At 40.6% G+C, this 23,986-nt stretch overlaps 5 protein-coding genes and 1 long non-coding RNA gene across 14 annotated transcripts; 3 read left to right on the top strand and 3 right to left on the bottom strand.

Moving 5' to 3' along the window:
* Positions 1 to 755: 755 nt before the first annotated feature.
* LOC128767908 (hepcidin-like) lies at positions 756 to 1,160 on the top strand. Its single transcript, XM_053880270.1, has 2 exons — positions 756 to 998; positions 1,077 to 1,160. The coding sequence occupies exons 1-2, from the start codon at positions 756 to 758 to the stop codon at positions 1,158 to 1,160; spliced, it is 327 nt and encodes a 108-aa protein (XP_053736245.1).
* A 708-nt stretch (positions 1,161 to 1,868) lies between these two features.
* LOC128767989 (hepcidin-like) lies at positions 1,869 to 9,512 on the top strand. Of its 9 annotated transcripts, none has more exons than XM_053880451.1 (5): positions 1,971 to 3,619; positions 3,705 to 3,828; positions 4,713 to 7,491; positions 7,581 to 7,661; positions 7,727 to 9,509. In XM_053880451.1, exons 3-5 carry the CDS (start codon positions 7,402 to 7,404, stop codon positions 7,796 to 7,798), a joined length of 243 nt encoding a protein of 80 aa, XP_053736426.1. In that variant the 5' UTR covers positions 1,971 to 3,619; positions 3,705 to 3,828; positions 4,713 to 7,401; the 3' UTR covers positions 7,799 to 9,509. The 9 variants fall into 9 exon arrangements, 2 of the variants coding, with proteins under 2 accessions (XP_053736426.1, XP_053736424.1); XM_053880449.1 differs by lacking the exon at positions 1,971 to 3,619 and having other exon boundaries at positions 3,760 to 3,960; positions 4,713 to 4,879; positions 7,433 to 7,491; positions 7,727 to 9,512; XR_008416205.1 differs by lacking the exons at positions 7,581 to 7,661; positions 7,727 to 9,509 and adding an exon at positions 1,869 to 1,963 and having other exon boundaries at positions 3,513 to 3,619; positions 4,713 to 7,403.
* On the bottom strand, positions 3,400 to 3,960 carry LOC128767990 (hepcidin-like). The gene is made up of 3 exons (XM_053880452.1): positions 3,802 to 3,960; positions 3,664 to 3,738; positions 3,400 to 3,592 (listed from the first exon to the last, which is right to left on the bottom strand). Exons 1-3 carry the CDS (start codon positions 3,886 to 3,888, stop codon positions 3,491 to 3,493), a joined length of 264 nt encoding a protein of 87 aa, XP_053736427.1. The 5' UTR covers positions 3,889 to 3,960; the 3' UTR covers positions 3,400 to 3,490.
* Positions 8,563 to 9,124, bottom strand: LOC128767991 (hepcidin-like). Its single transcript, XM_053880453.1, has 3 exons — positions 8,973 to 9,124; positions 8,834 to 8,908; positions 8,563 to 8,762 (listed from the first exon to the last, which is right to left on the bottom strand). The coding sequence occupies exons 1-3, from the start codon at positions 9,057 to 9,059 to the stop codon at positions 8,661 to 8,663; spliced, it is 264 nt and encodes an 87-aa protein (XP_053736428.1). The 5' UTR covers positions 9,060 to 9,124; the 3' UTR covers positions 8,563 to 8,660.
* Positions 9,513 to 15,566: 6,054 nt separating the features above from the next.
* On the bottom strand, positions 15,567 to 21,423 carry LOC128767907 (uncharacterized). The gene is made up of 6 exons (XM_053880269.1): positions 21,337 to 21,423; positions 18,164 to 18,238; positions 18,000 to 18,081; positions 15,890 to 16,155; positions 15,751 to 15,825; positions 15,567 to 15,668 (listed from the first exon to the last, which is right to left on the bottom strand). The coding sequence occupies exons 1-6, from the start codon at positions 21,421 to 21,423 to the stop codon at positions 15,567 to 15,569; spliced, it is 687 nt and encodes a 228-aa protein (XP_053736244.1).
* Positions 21,424 to 21,991: 568 nt separating this feature from the next.
* Positions 21,992 to 22,698, top strand: LOC128767993 (uncharacterized). Its single transcript, XR_008416210.1, has 3 exons — positions 21,992 to 22,123; positions 22,184 to 22,258; positions 22,342 to 22,698. It is a non-coding gene; the product is annotated as an uncharacterized LOC128767993 (long non-coding RNA).
* The last annotated feature ends 1,288 nt before the right edge of the window (positions 22,699 to 23,986 follow it).

Here is a 23,986-nt window from a genome sequence, read left to right as displayed (position 1 = left end):
TCGCAGTCATTTCACAGTGCGACTAATAAACATTGTGTGAAGAATCAGGAACTGGATGAGTTAACCTTTAGATTAGTGACATTGTTGATGGACGAAGCAGATAAATGTCCAAATTGTTATTGCAGTCAGATTAGACATGGGACATTTGCCAGCGCTCACACTTGTTGGCTGTAACCTGAACTCATGTGTTTTCTGAATCGACACTCACCATTGTGTTTGTTATTTATGTAGATATCATTTTTGTACATTATTGCAATTGGCATAACATCCACCTCCTGATAAAACAATGCAAAATTGAGGCAAAGACGTGGTCAGAAAGTAACTATTGAGTTCATATTTTTATGAATAGCTGTTGATTTCATGGATCTTCCTCGCAGGTCAGAAACCTGTCAGAAAACATCACCATTGTCTCTTTCCAAAATGTTTGACATTGACATCAGAGATTTATATAAAGAAAAGCTATTGACATACGTCCAAAAAGATGACTCCATGAAGGACAAATCTAATTCACCAGCTCAGACATCACAACAGCCTGATAAAGTCTTTCATTTGAAGAAACACAAGACAATCAGAGCAGTAAAATCGTTGGTGATGGGTAATATTTGTCTCTTCCTTGATGCCCCAGATTTGGTGCAGGGAAACCAGTGCTGCTGCTGATAAGTCAGCACAACATTACTAAGTATAAATACCAGCAGGTGCTGTCCATTCAACCATCAGACAGAAGAAGAATCATCTGAGCAGAGAAGCATCTGAAGATGAAGACCTTCAGTGTTGCAGTTTTGGTGGCCGTGGTGGTCGTGGTTGCTTGTGTGGAGCAGAGCTCTGTTGCTCCACCCAGTGAGGTCAGATCATTGCAGAAGATTTGGTCAGTTTTTGTGCTAAATTATGACTCGTTCTTGAAGGTGGAGGATCAGGATGAGATGGTCCTCCTACAGGACGAGGTGATGGATGAAAGTCGGACTGCAGGACAAGAGCAGATGGTGAAGACCATGTGGGAGGTTGGTTAATTCTTTCAGTCTTACAAACTGGTCAGAAGGTCCAAGAACACGTTGCTCATGATGGTCTCTCTCACACAGGTACCGCAGAGCAGACAGAGACGTCGCTTCAGGTGTCGCTTCTGCTGCAGGCCGAGGTTTTGTGGAATCTGCTGCAGGTGGTGAGGAGTCACCAGTAACTACTTCAATCTTTTATTACTATGTGTGTGCAAATTGATGTAAACCTGTTTATTAAGTACCAGATTTGTCATCAATAATTCTAAAATGATCAGTGAAGTTCATTCTTGCATTCAGTGAAAGGTCACGTCTGTGTCTGAGCTCTTGGAACAGAACTGCAACGTTTGGTTTCAAGCAAAATTTCATCACCTTAACCATTACATTTGCTGGCTCTTGTTCATTGATTGACTGCAACGTGGCCAGAAAAATGTGTGGAAAAAATAAGTGATGATATTTGTTTTCCTTAATTAATAATGATAATGATTGTGTTCTTATTTTTACCTGTCAGTGTTTTCTTTGGGGGGTATTTTACACAGCCCAGTGAAGGACATTCTCCCTGGAATTCATTCCTTTTTCCTCATTGATTTAAGATAATTTTGCCAGCCAACATTATTTGTTGTGGATAATAAATGTATACATAAATTTTATAGTGTTGTCTTTGTCTAAAGCTCAGAGAGATATGAAACCTTAAATGCAGCAGTTTGTCAATACTCTTATACTTATACAAGAACAATTCTTGAATCACGAAAAATGGCATGAAAACAATGAAGTCACTTGAGACACATTCAACTCTCACACTGACTGTCAGTTTGAACTCTGTCCTCATGCCTTCACCCTCTGAACTGCTGACAGATGCACCAGTATTTACGCTGACTAGTTTAAACAGTTGCTGGTGAGTGCACTTTAATAGGTAATCCAGTGTTTGTGGTTCATCGTGAGTTCTCCTGCAAGGACAGCATGTATTCCAGAAGGTATTCTTTCTTCTGTTTCATTATTTGTTTTTCATTATTTGAGAATCAAAACCTGACGAAGGATTTATTGTTGCTGTTTATTCCACTGTCACTATGTTGTAATGTAATGAATTCAGCATCTTCGACTAAATTGGACAGAGAAATCTTTTGAAAAGGAAACATAAGACGAGTCTTAGCCAGTTCGACAGCTGCTGCTGTTTCTGATCTTTTTGTGTTTTTTTTGTGAAGTATGCTGTTGTATTTTTGTCTGGTTTTTGGATGCATATGCTGGACCCAACATTGACTATTATTACACAGATTATTAGCGTCGGGAGACTCTGCTTATTGCTATCCTGCCATTGTCTGCACTCCGGTTCACAGTTAGCATGTTAACTGTGACCATGTCGGTGATGCGACCTCGATGGTGTTCCTCCTGTGCTGAGCTGAAGTCGCCTTGGAGCTGAGTCTGAGTGAGGAGGGGATTACAACATGGACTGTTTGTCAATGTGGGGTCTCTTCCCAACAATGTCAGTGACGATAGCTAGATGGACGACGGATCAGTAAGAGAGTGAGGCACAGTGCAGCAGCGGCAGAGAGAGTAATTCCATAGTTCCTACCTGCTCACTGCTATCACAGTCGTGGACTTTGACTGGACTCACTGTCCATTATTAGGCATTTGTTTTATTAGGCATTTGTTTAAGGATATTTTAAGGATATTGCATTATTGCGTGTTGCATATGATGTTCATTTTTCGGTTTCAACAGTGTTTTCTTGGTTTCTATAGTGTTAAGCTGTTGTTGTTTCGTCTATTTGTTTAATATTTATTATTATTAAATATTTCTAGTTTTGTTTGTCTTTCATGTTTGTATGCTGCTGTAACAACCATTGCGGGACGAATAAAAGCAATCTAATCTAAATAATCTTGCTTTTTCACTCCAAGATTATTTACATGAAACTGAATCTGTGTTCAATTCTGACTTCTTCTTAAATACTGTGGTTGGTGATTCGAGTGCACTGCTGTCCAAGCTTCCCAGTCTGATCCTGATGTTGGGGAATTCCACTGGAGTGAAAGCTCTTGTGAAATGTTCGATAGATAGTGGAATGAGTTTGTTGTTTGTCTCTGATGTCCAAATACATTTTGTCACCACAGCATCACTTCATCAGGTTTGCTGCCTGACATTACTCACTATTCACACAAGTTTCTTTTTTTCTGGTGTTTTTGTTGACTTTTTCTCTTGTGCTCTCATGGTGTGCTATTAACTTCTTTAGCCTTGAGTCGCTCATCTTCACTGCACATTAAACGTGCTGGAACTCACTTTTTGTTTTTGATGACAGGATTACAATAAAGCTGATTCTGATTCCGAGTTAAGTGTTGAAATAGCATGTTATTGCACTTTTAAAAGATTGCGTTTATTATCTAAGAAATCATGATTCACTAATATCTTCAGTGAGATAATAGAAATAGCAGCGTTTTAGTGTCATGTGTTTTATTTTCTCACAGGACAGAATGGATATGCTGGAGCAGGATGGGAAATCAAAGCACATTGTTCAAAAGCGTTTTTTGCAACAGGTTCCACACACACCAGGATCACCACAGCAGCCGCAGCAGAAGCGACACTTGGTGCGGCGTTTCTGCCTGCTGTGCGGCATCTGTGAAGACAGGAGTAACACACATGAGTATTGTATTTTCACTTCAAAATGATTATTATTGAAGAACAAACCTCCCAGATGTTCAGGGACATTTGCTCTTGTTCTGCTGCAGGACTCTCCATCATCATCTCCTGTTCTTCTTCCACCTTTGTGGGGAAATAAATGTGAATAAAACTCTCCATTCATCCTGATGACAAACCTCGTCTTACATCACTGAGTGGAAGAGCAGAACTCTGGTGAACACACACAACAACCACCATCACGGCCACCACAACTGCTACACTGAAGGGCTTCATCTTCAAGTGGTTGAAGGTTTGATTCCAGCTCTGGATGATTCTGTCTGATGCCTGGATGCAGAGAATCTGCTGGTATTTATCCTGACTGAGATTCAGTTGCTTCATCAGCAGCAGGAGCAGTTTCCCAGTGTTCTACCTGCTGTTGGGGAATTCCAGATGTGTTATCATCACTTCTTATCACAGTGTGACAGTAAAACTTGCACTTGTGTAACATGAAGATTTTTTGTCTTGCGTTATCTGGCTATCACAGCAGCCATCTTTCTTAGTTTGATGGTTGCTCTCTGACACAGTATGCAGTATTTGGTATTCCTTCATATAATGCTGGTTCATTCTGGATCAGGATGTGAGGTGGAAGTCCACCAGTCACTTTTTTATTGGTTTAAATTCTTTTCTTAAGGATGGTTGTAATCCAGCATTTCACCACTTCACCACTGACCTTTTGATGGCGCAGACAGCACCGTTCCACCCGCGGCTTATAGACCAGTGTGGCTTACTGGATGAACAAGATCTATTTTATATATAGTCCAGTATATTTTGTTGAATGCTCATGCAGTTGTGCTGCCCTTTTGAGAAATAATTGGATGTGAACTCTCGAGAGTTTTGATTCAATCTCTTTACAGTAACCATTCAAAAATCTGTATGAGATAAAAGACCTTTGAGATGGCAGAGGAGGTACTGCAGCTACACTGACTTTGACTCCTGTAAAATCAATTTTGTGGGACCATTTTAAGAATGGAAATGAAAGAATCCTTTTGACCAATGAATTGGAAACTTTCACAGTGAAGCACTAAATGCTATTTTAAATGTTCTTCTTTTACTTTCAGCTACTTCCTTCAGAGGTGGCCACACCGGATCATCTTCCCCCATCTCACCCTGTCCTATGCTTCCTGTTCTCTCAAACCTGCAAACCTCATGTCCCCCTTCACCACCTCCATAAATCTCCTCTCCACCTTCTGCCTGGCAGTTCCAACCTCAACATCTTCCTACCAAGGTACTGGCTCTCTCTCCTCTGCATATGTCCAAACCATCTCAGTCTGACTTTGTCTCCTAAACACCTGACATGTGCTGTCCCTCTGATATACTGCTTCCTGATCCTATCCATCCTGCTCACTCCCAGAGAGAACCTCAGCATCTTCATCTCTGCTACCTCCAGCTCTGCCTCCTGTCTTTTCCTCAGTGCCACTGTTTCCAAACCATACAACATTGCTGGCCTCACCAACCTTTTGTACACTTTCCCTTTCATCCTTGCAGACACCCTTTTGTCACACATCACACCTGTCACTTTTCTCCAATTATTCCATCCTGCCTGCACCCACTTCTTCACCTCTTTCTCACACTCTCTATTGCCCTGGACAGTTGAGCCTAAGTACTTAAAATCCTCCACTTTCTTTATCTCTGCATCCTGTAACTTCACCTGTCCACTTGGGTCCCTCTCTTTCACACACATGTATTCCGTCTTACTGCAGCTAACCTTCATTCCTCTCCTTTCTAAGGCAAACCACCACCTCTCTTGCTTATCTTCCACTTGCCCCATGCTCTCACCACAGATCACAATGTCATCTGCAAACATCATCGTCCAAGGGGCTTCTTGTCTAAGCTCATCTGTCAACCTGTCCATCACCATGGCAAACAACAAGGAGCTGAGAGCTGAGCCTTGGTGCAGTCCCACCTTGAACTCCTCTGTGACACCTGCAGCACACCTCACCACTGTCTCACACCTGGTGTACATGTCCTGCACCGCTCGAACTTCTCTGCCACTCCAGACTTCCTCATACAATACCACTACTCTTCTCTTGGCACTCTGTCGTATGCTTTCTCCAGATCCACAAAGACACAATGGAGCTCCTTCTGTCCATGAACATCCTCAAATGCAAATTATATTTATACCTAAATTTACAGACTAGGAAGATGAAAGGACCTATTGCCACTGGCATTGGTTTTGGGGGGTTGCAGAGGAGGGTACTTTGGGAATATTTTTATAAACCTTTATCTTAAACTTTTATGTAAAACAGCACCACAGAAACACATTTTGGTTACATTATACGTGAAAATCCTCCATATTTGAATGACAGAAATACAACCACGGTAGGGTCAGATTTATTTCCAACTCGACGAAACTTTGTTCGAGTTTAGTAAAATATAGAACGTAAATCAAATATATTGTTCTTTGATGTCTTCATCAGAGCACCCCTCGGCTACCACCTTCAGATGACGATTATGGAGTAAAACTTCATGCAGGATATTTTGTCATACTCACACTCAAAATGGAGTAAAAGTCTCCTGTCATAAAACCTTTATATTAACCAAAAGTGGATAAGTAGCATGTTATTGGACATTAGGTTTCATGAACTTGATTTCACAGAAAATCATGATTCACTCATTTCTTCAGTGAGATAAGAAAAAAATACTAGCTGTGTTTTCATTGTCATTTCTTTTATTCTGTCATTGGAGAGTAAGGATCGGCTGGAACAGGATGGGAAATCTAATCACTTGCTTAAACGTCTTCAAAAGCGTTTTTTGCAACAGGTTCCACACACACCAGGATCACCACAGCAGCCGCAGCAGAAGCGACACTTGATGCGGCGTTTCTGCCTGCTGTGCGCCATCTGTGAGGACATGAGTAACACACATGAGTATTGTATTTTCACTTCAAAATTATTATTATTATTGATGAACAAACCTCCCAGGGGTTCAGGGACATTTGCTCACGTTCTGCTGCAGGACTTTCCATCATCATCTCCTGTTCTTCTTCCACCTTTGAGGGAAACTAAATGTGAATAAAACAGTCCATTCATCCAGATGACAAACCTCATCTTACCTCACTGAGTGGAAGAGCAGAACTCTGGTGAACACACACAACAACCACCATCACGGCCACCACAACTGCTACACTGAAGGGCTTCATCTTCCAGTGGTTGAAGGTTTGATCCCAGCTCTGGATGATTCTGTCTGATGCCTGCATGCAGAGAATCTGCTGGTATTTATCCTCAGTGAGATTCAGTTGCTTCATCAGCAGCAGGAGCAGTTTCTCAGTGTTCTCCTGATGTTGGGGAATTCCAGCTGTGTTACCATCACTTCTTATGACAGTGTGACAGTAAAACTTGCACTTGTTGTGTAACATGAAGATTTTTAGTATTGCGTTATCTGGCTATCACTGCAGCCATCTTTGTTAGTTTGATGGCTGCTTCTCTGACAAAATACATTTGGTATTCAAGCACATAATGCAGGTTTACTAAGTTCACCAATCACAGTTTATTGGTTTAAATTATTTTCTTCAGGATGTTTGTCATTCAGCATTTCAGTTATTCTTAATAAATTAAGTCATCACTTCTTCATCCACTCATGACGGTATTTTTTTTTCTCACAGTTATGAACTGATCAGCCCTCGGGCAGTCAGAGGTAGGGCACGTGAAACAAACAGAGGAAAGTGGTGTTCAGACTCTGCGGGTATAAAACTAAACAAGGCTCAAGACGTCAGATGCAAGGCTCACTGGAACACTCCATCAGGCAAACATGAAGAACATCTTCTTCGTTCTTGTTGCAGTCGCCATTGTCCTCACCTTCATCTGCCTCCAGCAGAGCTCTGCTGTTCCACTCACGGTGGTGAGCTCAGTGAAATCTACACATGCATCTAAAATGTGACGGATTGTTCTGTTGTTTTGATGTTGTTGTGTGATGGTTTTTATTCTCAGGAGGATGAATCTGGGACGCAGATGAAGAACGAGAGGCTTCAAGCATGCGATCGTGAGAGGAGGTCCCTGGACCACTGGGAGGTTGGCTCTATGGAAATAAAAATTCAAGTATAATTGATGAAGAATTCAGCTCACCTCTTTGACAGAGCGGGATCAGCTGTCGCTTCTGCTGCGGCTGTTGCGGTCGTGTGGGATGTGGAATTTGCTGCAAGTTCTGAGGAGTCAACAACAACCTGCCCGTCTTCATGAGCGAGCATGATTAAGACCCAGTCTGTCTTTCGTAATAGCTTCCTCCACTTTCAGAAGTCTAATCAATACATGACATTTTGATGCGGTGCCGTAATTTCTGGACTATAAGCCTCAACTTTTTTCTCGCAGCACGAACCCTGCAGCTACAATGTGATGTGGCCAACATTTGGATATTTACAGGGTAAAGAGCATCAGGCTACCTAAATATTTAGCCTCATCACATCAAACCAATGAAATCACAGGTGTTTTATTCACCTCAAAATACGCAGTTTTCGCCAATGTGCCCGCAGCTCCGCCAACAGTGCCAATCTCCAGGAAGACTGGACACAAGAATCATGAGCTGAGACAAGCTGTGGTGTCGGAACTTCGGACAAGCGGGCGAAAACAGTGCATTTGGAGCGCTTTAATGTAAATAAAAGTTGTGAGGATTTTAGGATTCAAGGTGAGAGCATTGCTGGACCCTGTTTTCAAAACTGGTTTAGAAGTGATCCTCATGAATTTTTAAGACGCTCGCACATCTGACCTTTTTATGGCGCACCACCTGCAGATGACGATTGTGGTGTAAAACTTCATGCAGGGTATTTTAGGATACTCTTTCACATATTATTAACAGCATTAAATAAACTTCTAAATGAAGTAAAAATGTAGTCATAACACGTTTTATTTTAATCAAAAGTGCATGCTATTGGACATTTAAAAGATTGAATTGCATGGCCTTCATGATCTCCAAAAAGGGAAGTTATAGAAAACACACCAGCTGTCATTTCAATGTCATTTGTTTTATTTTCTCATTGGAGATTTGGATCGGGTGGAACACTTGCTGAAATGTCTTCAAAAGCGTTTTTTGCAACAGGTTCCACACACACCAGGATCACCACAGCAGCCGCAGCAGAAGCGGCACTTGGTGCGGCGTTTCTGCCTGCTGTGGGGCATCTGTGAAGACAGGAGTAACACACATGAGCATTCTATCTTTACTTCAAAATTGTTGTTATTGATGAACAAACCTCCCAGGGGTTCAGGGCCATTTCCTCATGTTCATTTGCAGGACTCTCCATCATCATCTCCTGTTGTTCTTCCACCTTTGAGGGAAAATAAATGTGAATAAAACTCTCCATTCATCCTGATGACAAACAACAATCTTACGTCACTGAGTGGAAGAGCAGAGCTCTGGTGAACACACACAACAACCACCATCACGGCCACCACAACTGCTACACTGAAGGGCTTCATCTTCAAGTGATTGAAGGTTTGATTCCAGCTCTGGATGATTCTGTCTGATGCCTGGATGCAGAGAATCTGCTGGTATTTATCCTCAGTGAGATTCAGTTGCTTCATCAGCAGCAGGAGCAGTTTCCCAGTGTTCACCTGGTGTTGGGGAATTCCAGATGTGTCATTATCACTTGTTAGAACAGTGTTAGAACAGAAATTTCACCTGTTTTCATGAAACATGAGGATTTTTTGGTCTTATCGGATCTTGGGAGCAATATTTGTTTGTTGTGATTTACCCTCAGATACAATATGTTTGATATTCATGTGAAAGTTCACAGATGAGTGTCTTTTATTGATTTGCTTTCTATTCTAGAATAAAGCCCAGTATAATCCAGCATTTTGTTATCAATCCATGAATAAATGAAGCTTCTCATTTAATCTGTGATAGCTCATACAGTTGCCTTATTTTGTGCTTATCAGAGTTAACCAGAGAATCAATAGTGTTACTGCTTGGGCTCATAAGGTTGAACACATACAACCAAAGCGACACTCTCAGATTTTATCTTAAACTTATCTTAAGTGTCGTCCGTTGATCAATACCACCATAGCTGCTTGTCAATACACTTCTTTTGTTCATTTTTCCCTTCAACATTTTATTCAGTGTTGTTGTTGACTATTTTTCTTTTTTTGAAATGATGTTCTGCATGATTGAAACCATCATGTGCAGGAGGCAAGGAAGAGTGTCAGGTTTGTTTGTAGGTACTAACAAATGTTTGAAATGAAATGTGTCCACTGGAGAAGTACTGTACTGCGCATGCTTTGCTTCAACTCATTTTTCCACCACATTTTGTCACTGCCCTCCCTTTCTCTGATCCGGTAAATAACTTCTGAACGTGTTTTGTGTCCAAATGTTCACCGGTTGAAGGGTTTTTTTTTTTTTTTTTAATGTTTTCTTATCACAGCATGACTATAAAACATTAACTTGGTGTTGTGTCACATAAAGATTTTTGGTCTTGTGTTACCTTGACATCATGGCAGCTTTGTTTGAAGATGCTCTCCATTACAACATATATTCCGTTTCCATGAGGACATAATGCAGGTTCATTCTTATTCAGATTTTGAGGTGAAAGTTCAGTGATTCAATTTCTTTTCCTGACAATGGAAGCCAATATAATCCAGCATTTCATTGATGAATTGGTGAATAATCACGAAACAATCGCATCAATCCCTTGTGGTCATATTCGCATTAGTCAACTCGTATGATTTGTGCATATATAGGCTGACTTTTTATTTTTAACTGATCCGCCCTCAAGCTGGTTGATGTGACAACAAACTGAGATCAGACACCTCCGTCTGCAGGGATAAAACAGAGCAAATCTTGTGACGTCTGAGACAAAACTCACTGGAAGACTCCATCATCATGAAGACCTTTGGTGGCGCTGTTGCTCTCACCTTCATCTGTCTTCAGCAGAGTTCTGCCTTTCTACTCACTAGAGCGTTGAGGCCGAAATACAGACCAAAAGACAAACTCCTGAACAGGAGCAGGTGTTCTTTTTGAAAATCAAAAAGTATGATAAACTTGAGTGAACTTCCTCACAGCTGAGCCAATTTTTTATCATGTTTCACTTCTGCTATGGCTGCTGCAGTCCTCAACAATGTGGATTCTGCTGCGAGAAGAAAGAAACCCTCAGTCAGTCAATGGTCTTATATTCAGTGTGTTATCAGTATAGTTCGTTCTGCGAAATCCTGTATGTATATTTTCATATGAAACATAACAGTGAGGAGCAACAACATACAGATTAAACTACTTATACAGTGGGTAAAAGTCCTGAATAAAACTGAACACTGAGAGCACTAGTTTGAACCCGCTGGATTTGTTGAGGTGGAACTAATGTGACAAAGACGACCCCCAGCGTTATAGACTGGGAAGGAGATAGAAAGACTGACCAGTCATCATTGGTGAGGGATAATATGAAGAGCTGTGATATGAGTCAAGTTTTTTCTCTTGAGTCTCTTGAGGTGACCCAGGTTTTGAGTTGTGAAAGACAGGAGGAGTGGGTGGTGTGCTGAAATTGGATTGGTTGAAAGGTACGGCCAGGTGTCATCCAAGAAGAGGTGGAAATGGATATTGAATTTGGGAAAGGTGTCTACCAAGGAACAGGAGATAGAAGATGAAGAACTGGAGCCGAGGACGTCCTCGCCCTGAGGCAGGTATCTCATATAATCTTTGATAGATCACACTGCGTTACGTGAATCTGAGATACCCAAATGTTTAAGAACATCAGTTGTTGTGCTGATGATTTTGAAAACAAACAGCTGCACACAGTAGCTACTGTGCTTCTCTCTGGTCAAGCAACTTGTTTACTTGTTTTGCAACCAAGTCATTCATCGTCGTTCATCTCTGTTTTCTTATCACAGTGTGACCGTAAAACTTTCAGTTTATCTTTACTTCACATGGATATTTTTGTTCTTGCGTTATGTTAATATTCTGGCCGCCAACATTGAGGATGCATATGGAAATAATGCGTATATATATATAATATAATAAAGTCACCTTTCACTGATAACTTCTTACATTTCTTTTCCTCACGATGAAACACAGAATAATCCAGTATTTCAACTATTCATTTAAATTTAAATTAATTTATTGAGTTATTAATGACAGATCTGATCTCACCCATTTGTGAATATTTGTGCTAGGCTTGTTTTATTTGGCTATATTTTTCCACAGTTATTAACTGATAAGCCCTCAGGAAAGACTCATGCCAACAAACTGAGAAAAGTGGTGATCAGTCACCGCCTCCACTGGGTATAAAACGGAACAAGTCTCAAGACATCAGAGACAAAAAAGTTCCATCTGTGAAATATGAAGACCTTCTGTGTCATTGTTGCTGTGGCACTTGTTCTCACCTTCTTCTGCCATCAGCGAAGCTCTGCTGTTGAACTCTCTGAGGTGATTTTGGCAAGAATTTTGTCAAATTCATATATTCTTCTGAAGTCATTAAATGCACATCCTCATGTGCTGCTCTCATTCAAAGGTCGATGAACTGGGGACGAAAATGAAGACCAGCAGTCACATTTCCCGACGGAAGCAAACGTCCTGGAGTTGTTGGTAGGTGAGTGAGTTCTTTTGGAAATCAAGAAGTTACATATGAATGTAAACCACTTCTGTCCAAGTGTGTCCGTCTTTCTGACAGTTTTCAAAAGGCAAACGTAACTGCTGAAGCTGTGCCACTCTTGGACAGTGTGGACTCTACAAGCAAGACAAAAAAGAAACTTCCTCTCCATGTTGTTGCTCAACTATCAACAATATTACAAATACATTTTGCTTGTATTGAGTATGTTGTATTAGTCTATATGTAGTAAAACATGAACAACACATAGCTGACTTGTGTGATCAGGATTAATCTGCTCATTCTATTTTGCTTTCGTTACGATGCACAGTAGTTGATAAAAGCAACATCCATGGTGGCCCAAAGCAACAGAAACCAACCTTTAAGGCTTCAAACTGCCATCATTGTGTCAGTTTAGCAATGAGTTAGTGTGTCTTGCAGTCTCCACACTTGAACCCCAAACTCACTAAAGACAGTTTAGGGAGCTGATCGAGGACTGAGTGTAGATTCTACGAAACTATAAAATACCATAAATATACATGTTACATGTCAAATTATGTGTAAAAAAAGTTTTATTGGTACACATAAAACACTAATACCACAAAAGGATAATTCTTTTTTTTTTGTCTCCCTTTGAATGACCATTTACAACAGACACCAATGTATAGTGGTCTAAAGAGGTTGCATTACATGTTACAGGATGTTTAAAAACACTGTTATTATGAACTTGAGAATGAAAATTATAATAGATTAAAATAAACATATTGCACGTTTCATCACATGACTTTCTATTTTTTTCTTTCTTCTTCAGCCTCTTCTTTTTCTGCAGCAGACTCCACAGCCTCCTGAAGAGCAGCAGCCGCAGCAGAAGCGACACTTGATGCCACGTTTCTCTCTGCTGTGCGGCATCTGGAAGGACACGATTAACAAACGTAAATATTCAGTTTTTACTCCATCAATAGCTGGTAGAAAAAGGCATGGACGAACAAACCTCCCAGAGGTGCAGGGCCATTTGCTCTTGTTCCTCTGCAGGACTCTCCATCATCATCTCCTGTTGTTCTTCCACCTTTGAGGGAAAGCAAACATTAATAAAACAGCTCATTCATCCAGATGACAAACCTTGTCTTACCTCACTGGATGGAAGAGCAGAGCTCTGATGAACACACACAACAACCACCATCAGCGCCACCACAACTGCTACACTGAAGGGCTTCATCTTCAAGTGGTTGAAGGTTTGATTCCAGCTCTGGATGATTCTGTCTGATGCCTGGATGCAGAGAATCTGCTGGTATTTATACTGACTGAGATTCAGTTGCTTCATCAGCAGTAGGAGCAGTTTCCCAGTGTTCACCTGATGTTGGGGAATTCCAGCTAAGTTACTCGCTGTTCTTCATCATAGTGTGACTGTAAAATGTTCTCTTGTCATTGAGTAACAGGAATATTTTGGGTCTTATGTAAATATGTCACCATGGCAGCCATCTTTGTTTGTTTGAGGACATGCTCAGATGCAACACTACTTGGTATTCAGGTGGACATAATGCAGTTTTTTGATTGATTTAATAAAAATTCCTGAAGATGAGAGCCACTCTAACTCCACATCACATTTATTAATTCAAATGAAGAAATTAATAAATCAATGACTCATCAGATCACATCTGCATTAGTCAACTTGGAATTTGTGGTGGGTTTATTTGATTGACTTTTCTGCCACAGTTACTCATTGAACAGCCATCGAGCTGTCAGAGGAAGAGTGACGAACATTGTTTTTCAACCTGTTACAAGCACACTTCTTCACTGAAAAAATCCAAACCACCAAAGGCCCCTCAGCCAAATTGTGCTTCGTCAAAAGTCCCATAAAACATCCCAGTAATTTATAAGGGGTGGGCAATATGGGAAAATAAAAATAAATAAATTAAAACAGCTTTTTTAAATAACTGTTCCAATTATATCACAATGTCTGCATGGTTTTATTCTACTCTGGAGAATTTCCAGACAAATCTTTAACTTTCTTTGCCTCCACTTCCTTTGGCACCGTCTCACAACTCCACCTTGAGGGATTCAACAAAAGGATGTAGCTCTCTCTGGTGTTTTGTTATTCTGTTTCTGGGGATATGAAAGTTTCATGTGTGCTGATAAATAACTGTCATTTAAAGTACTTATGAATCATGAAGACGTGAACTCATCCTGCTTGTGTGTCACTACCACCTGGGACATCTGGTGAGACCAAGTGGGGAGGAAGCAGTGTAGGTGCAGAATGTGTCTGGTGGAAGTAGCAGATCAGCTCCTATAGTAAACAAACCCTGATGATGACGCTGGATCATATGGATGATCGTACGTTGGTACTTGATTATTCATGACGGTTTTCCTCACATTTGCTGTTATCTTCACACTGAGTCCACACTGAGCTTCGGGAACTCATTTAACTCCACTCTGACCCAAGGAGAATGACAGTAGATGTTCTTTGAATCCTGTGGTTCTGCCTTGTTTGTGTTGCTAAATGATTGCATCATTGTGGGCTGCAGTGACATGACTGGAACCCCACGTGTGTTTGACTTGTTGTTTAACCCTTGGATGCTCAACCTACAGATGCCTACACTCAAAAATGACCCCAATTACAATCATTGCGATTTTGCAATGAAGTGTTTGTTATTTTTCAATATCTTGAAAACAAAGAGTTTCAATACTTTCATATTCCAGGTATTGTTCATAAAACAAGTTTAACTAATTTTCAAATCTTCCAGACAATGTGCATGTCTACCCATCCAAAAATTATGTTACTGGGTTTCAATCTTCAAAATCTTTATCATGAAAGGTTATTGATAGGTTATGATTTACTTCAACAACAATGGCATAAAATAATAATAATAATAATAATAATAATAATAATAATAATAATAATAATAATAATAATAATAATAATAATAATTATTATTATTATTATTATTATTATTATTATTATTATTATTATTATTATTATTATTATTATTATTATTATTATTATTATTATGATTATAATTATTGTTATTGTTATAATACTTATTATTATTATTATTAGATACTTGAATCCTGCTTGAACGTCCTGAGCATTGTCTGAAGAAGATGTAGAATTCCACCTTATTACAATAAATATAAAGCTCACATGTCAAATCATGTATGAAGAAGTGTTTTATTGGTGACCTTTATATCCTGAAGATATAATCATGTGACTGTTTTTTAACCACATGAAACTCATCTTCATTTACATGATCATTACCATCAGACACGAATTCACAGTGGTGTAAAGAGGCTGCATAACATGTTACAGGTGGTTTTAAAGCTTTATTAACATAAAGTAGTAAATAAAATTACAAAAATATAGTTGTATATTTATACTGCACGTTTCATCACACCAGTTGCTCAAGTTTCTTGAGAACCTTCAGCCTCTTCTTTTTCTGCAGCAGACTCCACAGCCTCCTGAAGAGCAGCAGCCGCAGCAGAAGCGACACTTGATGCCACGTTTCTCTCTGCTGTGCGGCATCTGGAAGGACACGATTAACAAACGTAAATATTCAGTTTTTACTCCATCAATAGCTGGAAGAAAAAGGCATGGATGAACAAACCTCCCAGAGGTGCAGGGCCATTTGCTCTTGTTCCTCTGCAGGACTCTCCATCATCATCTCCTGTTCTTCTTCCACCTTTGAGGGAAAATAAATGTGAATAAAACAGTCCATTCATCCTGATGACAAACAACAATCTTACCTCACTGGATGGAAGAGCAGAGCTGTGATGAACACACACAACAACCACCATCATGGCCACCACAACTGCTACACTGAAGGGCTTCATCTTCAAGTGGTTGAAGGTTTGATTCCAGCTCTGGATGGTTCTGTCTGATGCCTGGATGCAGAGAATCTGCTGGTATTTATCCTGGCTGAGATTCAGTTGCTTCATCAGCAGCAGGAGCAGTTTCTCAGCACCCAGTGTTTCCCACATCTGGGATATTCCTGTTTTGGTTTTTTTTTTCGCTTTTGTGACAGCAACACATTCAGTTTGTTGTGACACAACATGAAGGTTTTTGGTCTTACGTCATCTTAGCATCATGGCAGCCATCTATGTTTGAGGATGCGCTGTAGTACAACATATGAGGTTTTCATGAGATATTTCTGGTAGACACTGATTCACAAAAGTCAACAGAGAAGATTTATTTCATTCACCTGAGGATGAAAAGCATTGAAATGAATTTCTATATTTACTCATGAATAAGTGAATGAATCAATGACTAATCCAGTCACGCACTAGTCAGCTCATGTGGTTTGTGAATATTTGCGCTGGGTTCACTTATTTGGGTTTTATGCCACAGTTGTTAGCTGATCAGCCCTTTAGCTGTTAGTAGATTGACACATGTGACAACAACCTGAGGAAGGTGACCATCTGGCACCTGCTTCCCAGGTATAAAACTAAACAAGAGTCAAGACGTCAGACACAAGACTCACTGGAGAACTCTGTCAGTCAAGCATGAAGAACTTTGGCATCGTTGTCTGTGTTGCAGTTGTTCTTGTGGTCATCTGCCGTCGCCAAAGCTCAGCTGCTCCACTCACTGAGGTGAGATCGTCGACACTTTCATCCGAAGTGATGATCTGCACATCCTCATGTGTTGCTCTCATTCAAAGGTCGGTGAAAGTCACAAGTCTCAACTGAATCAAACGTCCTGGAGTTACTGGAGGGTTAGTTCTTTTGGAAATCAAGTATTTATGAATGAACGTAAAGCACTTTTAAATCCCAGCACTGCTGGTGTTTATCCTCACTGAGATTCAGTTGCTTCAGCAGCAGCAGGAGCAGTTTCCCAGCTCCCAGTCTTTCCCTCATCTTGGGGAATTCCAGCTGTGTTTTTGATATTCTGTATCTCAGTGTGACAGCAACACATTCAGCTTGTTGTCGTGTAACATGAAGATTTGAAACATGACAGTAACATGAACCTGTGTTCGAGAATACTCTCTAGTTCAATATATGAGTTTTTCATGGAGAGATATTGCCGTTTCACATTGATTCAGAAAAGTTCACAGGGCAGATTTAGTTCATTTGTCTTTATGTTGCGAATGAAACCAGTGTGATGGAGTGATGAAAATACTGATTCATGTATAAATGATTGAACGATAAATCATCCAGTCACATGCTAGTCAGCTCATGTGGTTTGTGTATGTTTGCACTGGGTTCATTTACCTGGGTTTTATGCCACAGTTAGTAGCTGATCACATGACACGTGACAACAACCTGAGGGAAGCAGTGATCTGTCACCTGCTTCTCAGGGATAAAACTAAACATGTCTCAAGACATCAGCAACAACAATGAGTGGAAAACTGTCAGTCAAGAATGAAGACCTTTGTTAATGTCGTTTCTGTCGCAGTTGTTCACGACTTCATCTCCCGTCAGCAGAGCTGAGCTGGTCCACTCCCTCAGGTGAGCTTGTCGCTCAGATGAACACTTAACTATGAAGAGATTAAATGCACATCCTCATGTGTTGCCCTGATTCAAAGGACGATGATTTGGGGACGAAAATGAAGACCAGCAGTCACACTTCCCGACGGAAGCAGACGTGCTGGAGTTGTTGGAAGGTGAGTGAGTTTCTTTGGAATTCAAGAATTTACGTATGAATGTAAATCACTTCTGTCCAAGTGTGTCCATCTTTCTGACAGACACAAAATCATCGTGGTGTAAAGACGTTGCATGACATCTTACAGGACTTTCAAAAGCTTTATTAACACACACTTGTTAATAATGTTACAAAAATACATCTGTATATCTATATTGCACGTTTCATCACACCAGTTGCTCAAGTTTCTTAAGAACCTTCAGCCTCTTCTTTTTCTGCAGCAGACTCCACAGCCTCCTGAAGAGCAGCAGCCGCAGCAGAAGCGACACTTGATGCCACGTTTCTCTCTGCTGTGCGGCATCTGGAAGGACACGATTAACAAACGTAAATATTCAGTTTTTACTCCATAAATAGCTGGTAGAAAAAGGCATGGACGAACAAACCTCCGAGAGGTGCAGGGCCATTTGCTCTTGTTCTTCTGCAGGACTCTCCATCATCATCTCCTGTTGCTCTTCCACCTTTGAGGGAAAGTAAACGTGAATAAAACAGTCCATTCATCCTGATGACAAACCTCGTCTTACCTCACTGGATGGAAGAGCAGAGCTCTGATGAACACACACAACAACCACCATCACCGCCACCACAACTGCTACACTGAAGGGCTTCATCTTCAAGTGGTTGAAGGTTTGATTCCAGCTCTGGATGGTTCTGTCTGATGCCTGGATGCAGAGAATCTGCTGGTATTTATCCTGACTGAGATTCAGTTGCTTCATCAGCAGCAGTTTCCCAGCACCCCAGTGTTCACCTGGTGTTGGGGAATTCCAGCTGAGGTACTCGCTGTTCTTCATCATAGTGTGACTGTAAAATGTTCACTTGTCATTGAGAAACAGGAATATTTTGGGTCTTACGTAAATATGTCACCATGGCAGCCATCTTTGTTTGTTTGAGGACATGCTCAGATGCAACATACTTGGTATTCATGTGGACATAATGCAGTTTTCTGATTGATTTAATTCAATTTCCTGAAGATGAGACCCACTCTAACTCCACATCACATTTATCAATTCAAATGAATAAATTAATAAATCAATGACTCATCAGATCACATCTGCATTAGTCAACTTGGGATTTGTGGTGGGTTTATTTGATTGACTTTTCTGCCACAGTTACTCATTGAACAGCACTCGAGGTGTCAGAGGAAGAGTGACAAACATTGCTGAATGACAAACAAGTTTCCTGTTACTCAATAACAAGTGAACATTTTACAGTCACACTATGGTGAAGAACAGCTAGTACCTCAGCTGGAATTCCCCAACACCAGGTGAACACTGGGAAACTGCTCCTGCTGCTGATGAAGCAACTGAATCTCAGCCAGGATAAATACCAGCAGATTCTCTGCATCCAGGCATCAGACAGAATCATCCAGAGCTGGAATCAAACCTTCAACCACTTGAAGATGAAGCCCTTCAGTGTAGCAGTTGTGGTGGCGCTGATGGTGGTTGTTGTTTGTGTTCATCAGAGCTCTGCTCTTCCATCCAGTGAGGTAAAACGTGGTTTGTCTTCAGGATGAATGAGCTGTTTTATTAATGTTTATTTTCCATCAAAGGTGGAAGAGCAACAGGAGATGATGATGGAGAGTCCTGCAGAGGAACAAGAGCAAATGGCCCTGCACCTCTGGGAGGTTTGTTCATCCATGCCTTTTTTCTACCAGCTATTTATGGAGTAAAAACTAAATATTTTTGTTTGTTAATCGTGTCCTTCCAGATGCCGCACAGCAGAGAGAAACGTGGCATCAAGTGTCGCTTCTGCTGCGGCTGCTGCTCTTCAGGAGGCTGTGGAGTCTGCTGCAGAAAAAGAAGAGGCTGAAGGTTCTCAAGAAACTTGAGCAACTGGTGTGATGAAACGTGCAATATAGATATACAGATATATTTTTGTCATTTTATTGATTACTTTATGTTAATAAAGCTTTAAAACCTAAATAACCTAAATAAACCTAATAACCTAAATAAATAACCTTTCAAGATAAAGATTTTGAAGATTGACACCTAGTAACATCATTTTTGATGGGCAGACATGCACATTTGAAAATTAGTTCAAGTTGTTTTATGAACAATACCTGGAATATGAAAGCATTGCAACTCTTACACTTTGCAGTGAAAGGTCTGTTATATACTCCACTGAACAGGGGGAAGGGGTGGCCGCCAACATAAGCCCTCCCTTGTGCCTTTTTTCACTCAGGCGCTGATAATAATAGTCTCTTTTAAATGTTCTGTAACATGTTTGCAACCTCAATACGAAATGCTGAATTAGTCTCATGATGATTTTGACCTTTCAATGATAGTCACATGATTACTGACAACCTTTGTGCTCTTTACTGTTCTGTATGTGTCATGGAATTATTTCCAAACTGAAGGTCATATTTGTGGCCATTGAGCAAACTGTATGAAGTATCAAGTGGCCAGTCTTTGCCAGTCAGGTCGTGTTCCTGCTGGAGCTGGATCGCATTCAAATGATCTGCATTTCGTTCTCGTCACATTTGCATACAAAATGTACATTTGGAGTTCCATTTATTGACGAAAGGAAAAAAAATACCAGTTCAACACTGCAGGTGGCAGCAAGGACACCACACCACCTTCACCAGGTCTCGGAAGCTCTCCTTCGGATGTGGTCGAAAGCATTAAGTGTTACCATTTTCGCTGTATTCATTGCCACACGCCACAAAGCATTTTTCCACGACACATGAAACTTTTTTTATTTTTCGCAAGAAATGTACCTTTTGAATGAGACTGGCCTGGTAAACATGTAGACATGGCCACGCTTTCTCTTTCCCCACAATATAAAGGTCTGTGAGTCATTTCAGTTCCACCTCAACAAATCCACCTGTTTGCTGCTCAAAGTTATCGCCTCCACCCCAGCTTTCAATTTGGTCTATTGATATGACCCAGAGTACTTTGAATGTTGTTTCATCTGTCTTGGGAAACCCATCTTGGCAATTCATTACCACGTCAAAGGGCGAATAAATGAGCCTGGCTTTTCGTTCTTCTTGCAGCAGAGTCCACACAGTTGAGGAGCGCAGCAGCCACAGCAGATGCGACATGTCATCAAAAATCATCTGTGAGACAGAGGGAGACACTTTGCCAGACCTGGTTGGATTAGAGCAGCGCTTCTTAGTCATTTTGTGTTGCGCCCCCCCCCGGGAAGAAGTTAAGGTTTTGCACCCCCGCCACCTCTGTAAATCGCATCATTGGTCTTTAATATTAATGGACGTACATCTCTGAAAAACAGTGTGTCTTTGTTAACATTAGATAAAAGAAGGAAAGAAGTAATATAGATCAACTCACAATAAAGAATAACTTTTTTAACATTACACTTTGTTCTAGTACCACATTGCTTTGCGCCCCCCTTATTTGAGAAGCACTGGATTAGAGTCAGTTATAGCTGAATTCTTCATGTCTGAAAGAACAAACCTGCCACAAACTCCAGGACATTGCATGTTCAGGAGTGAGTCTGTCGGTCTTCATTTTCCTCCCCAATTCTTTGACCTTGGAATCAGAGCAGCATGAGCGTTTACAGTGAATCACTTCATCTGCAGATCCATGTATTCTGCCAATATCACCCCAGTGAGTGGAACAGCAGAGCTCTGCTGACAGCAGATGAATGTGAGAACAACCGCCACAGCAACAAGGACACTAAAGGTCTTCATCTTGAACTGGACAGAGTTTTCCAGTGAGATGTCTTCACACTTTAGTTGTATACCTGGGAAGCAGGTGACAGATCACTGCTTCCCTCGAGCTGTTGTCACATGAGTCATGTGATCAGCTAATAACTGTGGCATAAAACCCAAATAAAAGAACCCAGTGCAAACACAGACAAACCACATGAGCTGACTAGCATGTGACTGGACGAGTCGTTGATTCATTTAATAACCACATTACCCGCTGTGTTCATCCTCAAGATATTTCATTAAATCTTGGCTGATTTGTGAGTTAGTGTCTACCAGCAATATCTCATGAAAACCTCATGTCATGGAGTTGAGAGTATCCTCAAACAAAAATGGCTGCCATGATGCTACAGTGACGTAAGACCAAAAAACTTCATGTTTTGCAACAACAGACTGAATGTGTTGCTGTCACACTGACATCCGTAACATCAAAAACTTTGGTGGAATTCCCCAACACCAGGAGAACACTGGGAAACTGCTCCTGCTGCTGATGAAGCAACTGAATCTCAGTCAGTATAAATACCAGCAGATTCTCTGCATCCAGGCATCAGACAGAATCATCCAGAGCTGGAATCAAACCTTCAACCACTTGAAGATGAAGCCCTTCAGTGTAGCAGTTGTGGTGGCGGTGATGGTGGTTGTTGTGTGTGTTCACCAGAGCTCTGCTCTTCCATCCAGTGAGGTAAGACGAGGTTTGTCATCTGGATGAATGGACTGTTTTATTCACTACTTTCCATGAAAGGTGGAAGAGCAACAGAAGATGATGATGGAGAGTCCTGCAGAGGAACAAGAGCAAATGGCCCTGCACCTCTGGGAGGTTTGTTCATCCATGCCTTTTTTCTACCAGCTATTGATGGAGTAAAAACAGAATATTTACGTTTGTTAATCGTGTCCTTCCAGATGCCGCACAGCAGAGAGAAACGTGGCATCAAGTGTCGCTTCTGCTGCGGCTGCTGCTCTTCAGGAGGCTGTGGAGTCTGCTGCAGAAAAAGAAGAGGCTGAAGGTTCTCAAGAAACTTGAGCAACTGGTGTGATGAAACGTGCAATATAGATATACAGATATATTTTTGTCATTTTATTGATTACTTTATGTTCATAAAGCTTTAAAACCTCCTGTAACATGTTATGCAACCTCTTTACACCACTATGAATTCGTGTCTGATGGTAATGATCATGTAAATGAAGAAGAGTTTCATGTGGTTAAAAAACAGTCACATGATTATATCTTCAGGATATAAAGGTCACCAATAAAACACTTCTTCATACATGATTTGACATGTGAGCTTTATATTTATTGTCATTTGGTGGAATTCTACATTTTATGAAGACAACGCTCAGGACGTTCAAGCAGGATTCAAGTTTATAATAATAATAATAATAACAATAATAACAATAATAATAAGAATAATATTAATAATATCAACAATAATAATAACGTTATAAGTATTAACCTATCAACAACCTTTCATGATAAAGATTTCGAAGATTGACATCATTTGTGATGATGCACATTTTCTGAAGGATTTGAAAAATAGTTAAACTTGTTTTATGAACAATACCTGGAATATGAAAGTATCGCAACTCTTTGTTTTCAAGATATTGAAAAATAACAAACACTTCATTGCAAAAGCGCAATGATTGTAAATGTGGTCATTTTTGAGTGTAGGCATCTGTCGGTTGAGCATCCAAGGGTTAAACAACAAGTCAAACACACGTGGGGTTCCAGTCATGTCACTGCAGCCCACAATGATGCAATCATTTAGCAAAACAAACAAGGCAGAACCACAGGATACATACACAAAGAACATCTGCTGTCATTCTCCTTGGGTCAGAGTGGAGTTAAATGAGTTCCCGAAGCTCAGTGTGAACTACAAGATCACAGCAACGTACGATCAACCATATGATCCAACGTCATCATCAGGGTTTGTTTACTATAGGAGCTGATCTGCTACTTCCACCAGACACATTCTGCACCTACACTGCTTCCTCCCCACTTGGTCTCACCAGATGTCCCAGGTGGTAGTGACACACAAGCAGGATGAGTTCACGTCTTCATGATTCATAAGTACTTGAAATGACAGTTATTTATCAGCACACATGAAACTTTCATATCCACAGAAACAGAATAACAAAACACCAGTGAGACAAGTGTCCCACAGGAGGCCACATCCTTTTGTTGAATCCCTCAAGGTGGAGTTGTGAGACGGTGCCAAAGGAAGTGGAGACAAAGAAAGTTAAAGATTTGTCTGGAAATTCTCCAGAGTAGAATAAAAATGCCCACCTCTTATAAATTTCTGGGATGTTTGACAGGACTTTCGACGAAGCACAATTTGGCTGAGGTGCCTTTGGTGATTGGGATTTTTTCAGTGAAGAAGTGTGCTTATAACAAGTTGAAAAACAATGTTTGTCACTCTTCCTCTGACAGCTTGAGTGCTGTTCAATGAGTAACTGTGGCAAAAAAGTCAATCAAATAAACCCACCACAAATCCCAAGTGGACTAATGCAATTAATTTATTCATTTTAATTGATAAATGTGATGTGGAGT

This window comes from Synchiropus splendidus, chromosome 12, assembly GCF_027744825.2.
Source record: "Synchiropus splendidus isolate RoL2022-P1 chromosome 12, RoL_Sspl_1.0, whole genome shotgun sequence".
Lineage (NCBI taxonomy): Eukaryota > Metazoa > Chordata > Actinopteri > Syngnathiformes > Callionymidae > Synchiropus > Synchiropus splendidus.
This window is presented reverse-complemented; position numbering and strand designations above follow the sequence as displayed.